This window comes from Choloepus didactylus, chromosome 8 (assembly GCF_015220235.1).
Source record: "Choloepus didactylus isolate mChoDid1 chromosome 8, mChoDid1.pri, whole genome shotgun sequence".
NCBI lineage: Eukaryota > Metazoa > Chordata > Mammalia > Pilosa > Megalonychidae > Choloepus > Choloepus didactylus.
This window is the reverse complement of record NC_051314.1, coordinates 120,213,979-120,224,110: the sequence shown is the minus strand read 5'-3', so window position 1 is coordinate 120,224,110 and position 10,132 is coordinate 120,213,979. Positions and strand designations below refer to the sequence as shown.

Here is a 10,132-nt window from a genome sequence, read left to right as displayed (position 1 = left end):
CTCAGTTGTGGGGATCATTAGGATCTTGCAATAGCTTTTATCTCAAATTCTAGGTCAATCATATTTAGGAGCTCTTTATTAAAAAAAATGGCAAGAGGAGCAATCCATTAGTAAGTCGTTACTAACCTCTGTACTTAGTCACATTAGCATGACCCTAATTTCTTCAGACCAGGGTCCTTCGGGCCCTTTACTCAGGGACACAAATTCTTTCCAGCATTGCTAAGAAAGGGAGTTTTTCAATTATATGAATGAAGAAAGAGACACATAGTCAAGGTGGGGTGGCCAGCAAGATTGTAATTATATTTGAAAGAGCAGTCTTCTGATGAAGAGTCCAGATAGAGCAAGGAAACCAGGAAGGGCATATGAGCTGATACCTCACTGGCTGTGTGACCCCATGGCTTTCCCAGTGGCCTGTCAGGGCTACATTAACCAGGATCGTCTTCTGGGATTTCACTGCTCATATTTCCTGTGGGCTTTATAATGCTGCATCTTGCTAGGGGCTTAATTGAGCTCGTGGGATGAGATATTCTTGTGTGGGATCAACAGTCTGGAAAAGAAGAAATGTCATCATCAACTTTCTGAGTCAACGTAGAGATACTCTCTATCTTTGAAGTATCATCTCACCATCAACTAATCCTTTGTAACAAAAAAAAAAAAGAAGAAAATATTGAGCCTACCTATACCCACATCAGAACTTCTTTACCATTTCTCCTCCTTGCCATAAAGAAGAATTTCTTTTGCAAGGTTCTTGAATAGTTGGTCACTGGAAATTGAAATTAATCCAAGAAATTCTTGGGTGGATAATAAAGATTTTCTCATCAAATAAATGCTGTCTAGAGGGTCAGTTACAACAAAAAATATAGCTATGTCCTTGTTCATGTGCTCTTCCTGGAAAACGGAAGTCTCAGACAATATACCAGAGGGATTAGCCTAGTTAGAGTTACATAATAAAATTCATAGAACAAATGGTCTGAGCATAACTTTTGACTCTCAGATTTTAGTTACTTTTGATCCCCATAATATAAGAATTGGGTCTCAATATGGTATTTTTGGCTGTGCTGATTTATATGTTTGCAAGCCATCATAGCACAAATGCAAGCTACCTCCAGTTCTATTCAGCAGTGCTCCCTCTGTTTTTGACTGAAAGGATTAAAATTGGTACACCCATCTGGGCATCCAGATGATGGTGACAGACTTAGCTCAGTACTTGGGTCAGCCTAGGCTGCTGGAGCTAGACAATGACTCAGAGAGTCAGTCAGTGGGGCTCAGAGGACAGATTTAGACAATCGATGCTAAAAAAAGATCTGGTACACACATATACTTATAATCCCCTATTGTCCCAAAGGCAAAAAGTCTGCTCCTCTTCACTCACACAAAACCTTAAAATTGTCTTTCTTTCCGTGGATATTCACCTGCATCAAGATATATTGCTGATGTCGGTGGCAGTAGGGAATGGGAGGAGTTTGGGTGGAGGACTTGCCTCTATTATACTGCTCTGCAACGGTTTAAATCTGGATGGCTCAATATCCATGTGCCTTTAGACATAAGCCGGCCCTGCCTCTCCTCTCTCGGCTCAGTAAAACACCATTGGAAATGAAGCCTGCAGGCTCGCCTGAGGAAGGAGTGTTTGCCATGTCCCTCCTTGGTAAAGGTAGAGGAGCACATTTACCTGCAGCTGAATGGGGGTACCATATGAAGTTAATGCTACATCCTCCTCAGCTCCATCACTGTCTCGGGCTGAAAGCCAAAGGAGGGAAGGGCTAGGTTAGTGCCAGAGATTCACACGGAAATAGCACATGAGGACTATGAGAAGACTCAATGGCTTGCAAAGAGAATCCTGACACTTTATGGCAAGAAAATACTATACAAAAGATTTCTCAGTTTAGGCTGTTTAACAAAAAAAAATCCACGATTTTTTTTAAAAAAGTGTTTTTAAAATCTATGAGGAAGATTGTATAAGGAGAAGGTTGTATATGTTCAGGAGAAGAACATTTATATTCAGTAATGGAGGAGGCTGAAGAATCCTTATCAGTTTCTAGAGAAACACTACTAGCACTGGGTCAGAGTCTTGCTATCTCAGCATTACATGTGTGATGTTGGGCATCTCACTCCCTTCAACAGTAAAATAAAAGGCTTAACTAGATCATCTCTAAGGCCCCTTTAGGCTTGATGCTATAGGAACTTTGATTTAATTTTTAAAACTGGACATAACAAAGATTCCTAAGGATAATTTTATAGTCATAGAGTAATTACACATACAAAAACACAGATATTTATTTAGTGGGTGTCCTCGACCAGAGTGTAAACTCCACAAAGACAGGAACTGTGTCTGTCTTTTCTGCTGCAGCATCTCTAAGGCTAAGCATTTTCAATATATATTTGTTGTTTGATGATCACAGACATAGCTGCATCACTAGTGTTCACACCTAGAGGCTGTAGTGTTGAGTACATGGACCCAGGGGTAGGACTTCTTGGTTTTCTCACTTGTTAGCCATGTTAACCTAGGGCCAAGTTATTTAACCTTTTTTTGTCTTTGTTTCCTGATGGTAATAAAAGAGGGATAATGATGATCATAATAGTAAATCTATTTTACAGGGTTGTTTTGAAGATTAAATCAATAAATATATGTAAAGACCTCGGAATAGGGCATGATAGATAGAAAACACCATATGTGCTATTCCTTGTACATTATTATTAATTATTATCATTATTAGTGATGGTGGTGGTATAGTTACAATTGATGCTCTTACATACTCTTTCTACAGGCATTGTTTTTCAAGGTGTTGGATCCTGTGAAATAGGAAATATTCAACTTTGCTTCATGGCAGAATAAACTGAATCCTTGGTTTCACTCTGTTCCCTTATAACACAGCCCCTTGATAACTTCTATTCAACACTCTGTCTTATCAGATGAGATCATAAATTAAAGCAGCCCAATTCTTCTGACTTTAGTTATTGTTCATGAATTTACCAAAAGGCAGAGGGTTTCTGTATATTAATCCTACAATGATCTCATGGTAAGAAATCTCAGTTGAATAAGTCAGACCTAACATTTACAGGTAGAGGAAGTGGGGACATCACAATCATCATTTAAAGACAAGGAGCCTGAGGGTCCTAGAGGTTCAGGACCTTGGTTGGGTCTCAGTTTTGGTAAAAGGCAGAGCTGAGTCTCGAAGACAGGGTGTTAGGGGCCAGATCCTGCTCTCTTTCCTCTGCCCCACGCTGCCTGATTATACCGATGCCCCTGAATCTTTATTAATGTAATTATCCTCACTTTATCTGTCCTCAGACCAGACAAACAAATCCTGCCCATGACTCCCTGCCTTCTTCCCTGCATTATGCCTGTCCTCTCTCGGTGCCCCGTGCTCTTGAGGGTAAAAAAAAAAGTTTCCTGTGAAAGAATAAACAAAAACAATGCTGCCTGGGACCATTTGAATTGGGTGTTCCCTAGTTAGACGGTAACTTGAAGAACAAAAAATGTTGAGAATTGTCAAAATGGACTAGTCTCAGCAAAGTTGGTATTTGCTAATACAACTGGTAGGGTTTATGTTTGCAGGAACATTTTTCTCTTGGTTTACCTCATTTTATAGTCATCTACATAATGTTTAAGAATTCTTATACATTATGTAGATTCACTGATTATTTTACCTTCAAATAAGTAACAGTAGGTTTGTACAAATTCAAATACTGGACAGAAAAATGCAGACAGCAATATGATACTTTCATATATATATGGATCTTGCTTTAACAAATTTGATATAACAAAATTCTAATTAATCTAACAGATAAATAAGGTAGGCAATAATTAAGAACTTTCCATCCATAAAAAGATCTGTGACTGATTTTCTACTATATTTAAGATCTCTGCAAATTATATCACATTTTAAATACTCAGTTAAAAGAGTAGCTGATTTTAAAAGTTCAATTACTGTACAACTTTTCAGAAATGCATAACATAGGGCAAAGAATATTTACGCCTATTTGTTGGGGGTCCTGTAGCAACAAGCTTAATTGCCTTTTCGTTTTCCATCTAGATGTTTTAGGATGTTGGCATTAAGTCCTCAAGCCACTTCAGAGGAATAAAGCCTAATCTTCTTTTTAGAGACTTCCAGGGAAATGGAGTCCTTAATCCCCTTTGCTGATGTGTTTAAGTGTTTATCAATTCTTATTTTTGTATTTAATCAAAATCCCTCATGCTTGGGTTTGAGTCCATTTCCACCCATTATCTTTAGTTGGAGATGGAGAACAATAGGACAATAGCCTCTTGGAGTGAGGTCTTCATATTTGTGAAATTCCCTGCTAATCATCCCTTCTCTTAGCTGAGTAATTCTGGTTCCCATAACCTGCTGATAATCAGATAATTATATGACCAGAGTCACAACTACAAACAGAATTAATCAGCAGAGTCACATAACAAATGCATGGGCTTGAACAAAATGCGTTTTAGCACAGAATTTAAAGAGGGAACTTGAATAGTTTATGAGAAAAGCACACAAAGCTTAAGAACTACCATCTTAGAATCATTGTCTTAACCTTTGCACATAGCTCTGATGTTACAACTCATAAATCATCTTTGTGGTTTTCTACTGACCCTCTTCGAGTCCCCCCCACTTCTCATTAATGGGTCCCAGAACTGGCAGTGGTGGTCTGGCTAGAGACTGACCATTGTTGAGTACAATGGCACAGTTATTCTTGATGACCACATGCCTGTTTATGTAGTACTGGGCTTCTTTCTTGAACAAACAAAAATAAAGACAGTGGTGAGCTGCTTTCCCACTGTCAGCTCATGATCTACGATACCACTTAGCGTTTTCAAGTTATTGTCATTATACTTGTTCTTGTCTGGCTCTTACCTATTTTGTATCTATGCATGTTTTTCCTACCTGGTTGTAATCCTGCACTTTTTAATTTTTTGTTCACTCTTCTATTTTTTTGATAGTTTTACTTTTTCCAGTTTATGTAAATTCTGATTCCATTCTCTTAAGGTTAACTTTCTGGTTATTCTGCCGAATCCTGGAGCAGTCTATATATTCCTTACTACACTATTGATATATTTTTTTTTCACAAAATGTCAAACTACACTGGCAGTGACTACCATTGGCAGAATATTTCCTGCTCAGAAGTGGATTTTCTAACCATGCTTAGATAATAAGGATATCCTGGCCAAAATAGGAAACATTGTACTTTTGTAAGCCCTTGCTTTTCAAATAAGACACTCTTCAGAAAGCTTTAAACACTTGTCTAATATTTGGGGGACACGGCATATTGATCATTAAAAGTCCCAGTGTGCTTCGAGTTATGAAACTCCAAGAACACCTCTCTCTGGCTTTTTTTTCTTGGTAACAAACTTAAAAAATAAACACAAGAAGTTTTATCCTATCTTCTGGTAAGAACTGTGAGTAGTTTCAAGAAATAGTGACTCTGCAATTCTACCATGAACCTCAGTTACGCATCATCAACAAACAGTTAAAATTTTAATAGGAAGGATGTATACTGTCAGTTTCCGACTCTCAGTCAACTGAACTGTAAAGTATGAATGGCTGCATTTATCTGAACAGGATTTAATTTGAATGTCTAATTAGCTATAGATCACAGCTCAATAAAAAGTGTGTGTACTTAAAAGGAAGGCTTGTATTAATTTTTTCAGCCTGGTAAACATATGTGCTATGCAATAAATAGAATAACATCATCTTTGCACATTAGAAATGTGAGAAATCAGATGCCTATTAAGACATAAGAATTGATATAAAACTATGATATTGGGGTGTGAGTAATAGGCCAGATATTTCAGAAACGAATTAGTGAGTTTTGACATATTTCCAGATAACTGAAATTAGCCACTATTTTCCCCAACTTGTTGCAATCCAAGCTTCCTTGTCGTCATGGGTAATATATTTTATTTCCTAACAATATACTCAGGTGGCTTGGTCTTACATAGGATAAAAATATGATCTGGAAATTATAAAAATGCCACATAAGCAAGTTGCTTTATTTCTGCTAATGAGTACACATCTAAAACTTTACTCAGGATTCTGATTTAATGACTCTTCCTGTCGCTTTTTGTAAATCTTGAAGGGTTTTCAGCAGTGAATGGTTTGAAAGCTCCAGAAGCTACTGGGCTTTGTGACTTTGATGAGCAGGCATTGCCTTGATGAGGTGGTGAGATCTATGAACCAGTTTATTATGTTTGGGCAAATTAGCTTTGGGACTAAAATTTTAAAATGTCAATCCCTTTTGCCAGGATTGACTTCCGCACTTGGTGGCCAAAGCATCTGGACTTGTATTATAGGTCATGCAATCGCATATCCAAGCCTAATTTGGGGCTGGTTAACTCATTTTATAGTGGGTGCCTTTACTCAATGCAAGTACTCAGAGCCACACCCTTTTTATTTGGGGCCTTTGATTCTTTTCTGTCTGGGTCTCTCCTAATAAATCTCTAAGTTTTGGAAGAACTGAGCTTTAATAAAAGTTCATTCTTGATTCTAGATTGTCTTCACTTCCGTGCTTGAACTACTTCACTCACCTAAAATCTGACCCATTCCCTTTTCATTCCCTTTTGGTTCATTCTGTTGCCCTATTTTTCTCCTGTTTCTCCACAGGAGAGATTCCTGTTCTCTTAACCCCCAGGGAAAGTACCTCTTGAGAGCTCCTGGTTCTCCGCTCTGAAGCTGTGTTGGCAGGCTGGGACTGAGCAAGCATTGCTTTGTAAAGCGCAATCCCGCTTCCATGATCTGTAGAGAATGCAGAGCTCAGGTATGATGTACAGCAGCAGGAAAACCCATGCGTTGGTGACCAGGGCAATGCAGATGACGGGGTCATCCCACTGGGGCTGTCTCTGGAGCTGGGGGTTGCCTCTCAAGAGCATGGAGATCCACACCACCCAGATAATGATGGAGATGAGCATAGTGATGAAGATGAGCCTTCCATGCTGCTTCCAGTTCTCACATGGGCCACAGAAGGTGGCTTTGGAGATGAAGAACGTGAGGGCCATCAGGAAGAGGACGTAGACCAGGAGTGCAACGAAGTCTACATTGAGCTGACAGGGTGCCATGTGCACAAACATCATGCATCTGGTCATCATGAGAGTCACGTACTCAATGGCAATGATGATCTGCAGCAGGCTGACACCAATAGCAATGCACAGAATTGTGGTCCAAGAGAAGGAGACTCTACCCCGCATCAGCCTCACCAGGTTGGAGGCATGAGCCAAGAGACACGAGAAACAGAGAGCAAAGAGGACCCCAAAGAGAAAGAAGCGTACGGGGGCAGTTTGTTGATTGAGCTGGATGATGAAGGCAAAAGCAAGTCCAAAGAGCCCAAGTACACCCAGAAGGAAGAGGAACTGGGTGGGGAGGACATTCCACTGGCTGCAGTCTTGAACCTTTCGCATGAGGAAGAGAAATGCCAAGAGCAGCAGAACAGTAACCACTATGCCAGTTATCGCCAAGGACTCCATCACAACACCCCATGGCCCCTCAGTGTAACAGAAGAGGTAATAATCCTCCCCAGTGGACTTGACGCAGTCCTCATACATGGTGGCTTTTGGTGGCCCTCACAAGAATGGTCTTCTGGTCCTCTGTAGAAGAAAGATGAGACAAACATCACTTTCTCTCCACCCATATGTGGAGTAGCCCTTGGCAGGACACTATAATATGTCGTCCCTAAATGCAGACACCTGGACATACTGGACAAAACGACTTTCCCCACATTGTCACTAGAACATGCAAGAGAGCTGCAGTTACATTTTGTTTGACTCCAGATAGTATTCTAAATGCTATGCTTCCCTAGGGAAAAAATCAAAGGTAAATACAAACATCATCTAAGGGGATAGGAAATGCCATCACCTATATTACCCCCACATTTATAACTGCTGAATATGGGATGTCAGAAAAGGAAATGAGAAAGACAACCTAAAATTCTCAAACTGTCTGAGCTGCATCCTTCTGCTGGAAGGAGGAAAAGCAGAACAGATTCCATTTGAGGGCTCCAGAGAATTCATCCATCTGCATGTCACAATTCCCGCCAAGGATTTTGAAGGCTAATGCAGACTCTTTTTCACAAAATGGGTGTGAAAATGTTTGCACGAGTGATGGGTTACTGGTTATACCAGGCTCCTGAACAAGGATGGCTGGCATTAATGGATCTTTGGATCATTTTAGACACTGATGTCCTGCTCCTTCTGGAGACAGGCAGATGATTTTTCCCAGTAATTCTAATGACTGCTCCTTTTTAAATTCAGTTCAAGTCAATCCATTGCAACAAGTTATCATTAAACATCTATTATTTTTCCATCAAAGAATTATAAAAAAAAAATGGACCCTGCCTTCAAATAACTTTTTGGACAGCTTCATATTAAAAGTCCTTGTCTTGACAGAGATGGTCTGGAAAAAAATCCCACATATTCATTTGGAAAAAAGTACCTCACCATTGAGTACCCCTAGCTTACTCCCCTTCAGCCCTGGAGGGCTCCAGGTTTATAGCAGAAGGCAAGGCCCCTTGACTCCCACTTACCTCCTCTGTGTCCTCTCTGGAAGCTGAGGCTGTAGTGGCGGTGAGGTTGTAACTGCCAATGAGTAAGAAGGAGACAACCTTGGCTTCTTTAATCTCTCCCCAAATGGGCGGAAGAACTGTAGGCTCTCACTCAGATTCCTGCAGCACCAATAAAAAGAACCGGAAGGACAGAAAGACACACCTATTCCAGTTTCACAGCAACTTTTCTCCAGAGATTTCTTCGGTGTGAACTATGATTTTTCATTCATCTGCTTCCCAGAGGACACTTGGCCTTAGGGCAGTTGTGAAGGGGGTATGAGTTTAGGAAAGATTGCTTCCTCCCTGTACATATACGCCAGTGTGTTCAGTTGGCCTCACAGGAGGACACTTCATTCTTTTTCTGGTCCACTCCCTAGAGATGCCATCTCCAGAGACTTCTCCATATATTGATTTTAATTGCAAGACCCAAAAGAGCACCCAGTTCAACAAAGCAATAACGAGTTTCATTGAGCTACAAGGAAGGGTTATGTGCATGAAAAGGGCCGGCAGTCTTTCTCCATGCTACCACTCTCTTTTTCCTCTCTGGGAAATCCTTCCTCAGACCCTGGCTGTCCATCAGGAGTGGGCCCCTACTGGACCAGCCATTTCTGGTACTGCCCAAGGTGTTGGCTATAATTTCCCTCTATCCTTCCCCTTCCTTCTCCCATCAGAATGCACTTGCTCTGGTCTCCTTCCATCAGGGCCTTCCTAGGTCCCGAGATAAAAGAATTCACAATTATAGATCACTAGCTGATAACAGTGTAATGCATTTCTTTTCTCCTGCGGTGGCTTATAATAAGGCACACAATTGTGTCCAGCTGATACCTACTTCCCCCACCCCCAAATTTACTCCTTGGTTCTGTCCCTGGATATTTGCATTTCTGAAGACCTTCTGAAGACCTCAACTTTAGACTTGTTAGTTTGGTTTCAAGGCCCTACCTGGCCCACCCATCCTTATTTCCTTCAGAACTCCAGGTCCCATGGTTTAGCCAGGTTGGTGTTTCCACTGCCTCATGAAGAAACAAGCTCCCACCTGTTTGCCTTCCCTTAGGAGTTGCTCCTGTTGTGAACTGCCTCTTGCTTTATTCCTTCCATCCTGTTTACCTATCCAGACACTTTCTCTACCTCTAAGATCTGGTTCATCTGTATCTCCTCTGTGAAGCCTTCCCTGATCACTTTTGTCCTTACCAATCACCTTCCACCTTGAACTCGACAACACTTAGTGCCTATACCATTGACAATTACAGAAATTATAGTTTCTGCCTTGTATCATTCATTGCTACTGTGTTTGCATTCATCTCACTCCTTTGATTAGATTTATAGTTTCTTGAGGGTCAGGTTCCACGTTTTATGCCCCATAGCACCTGGCTCAGTGTGGAAGTTTCTGGATGGATGGATGGATTGACTGAGTGATTTTAATGATAGAATTCAGGGCCTTGAGGAAGGTACTTCATAGCAGTTGGTTGTTTACAGATGTTTTTAAATGTAAATCACCTGCAAATAAGTTGGGAACTTAACAAGCCCTTGATAGGTTCATTCTGAAGTGGTGTTCCATCTTTAGAGACCCCTTATCTTTAAAAAGCCATTTTCTCCTTTGAGAGAA

At 40.6% G+C, this 10,132-nt stretch overlaps 1 protein-coding gene across 2 annotated transcripts; it reads right to left on the bottom strand.

Annotated features, from left to right (window-relative positions):
- Positions 1-287: 287 nt before the first annotated feature.
- Positions 288-9,006, bottom strand: GPRC5D (G protein-coupled receptor class C group 5 member D). 2 transcript variants are annotated; one of them, XM_037846890.1, is made up of 4 exons: positions 8,512-9,006; positions 6,637-7,576; positions 1,670-1,737; positions 288-547 (listed from the first exon to the last, which is right to left on the bottom strand). In XM_037846890.1, exons 2-4 carry the CDS (start codon positions 7,532-7,534, stop codon positions 494-496), a joined length of 1,020 nt encoding a protein of 339 aa, XP_037702818.1. In that variant the 5' UTR covers positions 7,535-7,576; positions 8,512-9,006; the 3' UTR covers positions 288-493. The 2 variants fall into 2 exon arrangements, with proteins under 2 accessions (XP_037702818.1, XP_037702819.1); XM_037846891.1 differs by lacking the exon at positions 1,670-1,737.
- Between the last annotated feature and the right edge of the window lie 1,126 nt (positions 9,007-10,132).

What these genes read in the sequence shown, in the direction of transcription:
- GPRC5D (XM_037846890.1), bottom strand. Translation starts at nt 7,534, where the DNA reads ATGTATGAGGACTGCGTCAAGTCCACTGGGGAGGATTATTACCTCTTC. An exon ending in GAACCAGGAGCTCTCAAGAG is followed by an intron (nt 1,738 to 6,636) that starts GTACTTTCCCTG and finishes TTTGGCTTTCAG; the next exon opens with CCCGAGACAGTGATGGAGCT. An exon ending in GTACCCCCATTCAGCTGCAG is followed by an intron (nt 548 to 1,669) that starts GTAAATGTGCTC and finishes CTTCTTTTCCAG; the next exon opens with ACTGTTGATCCCACACAAGA.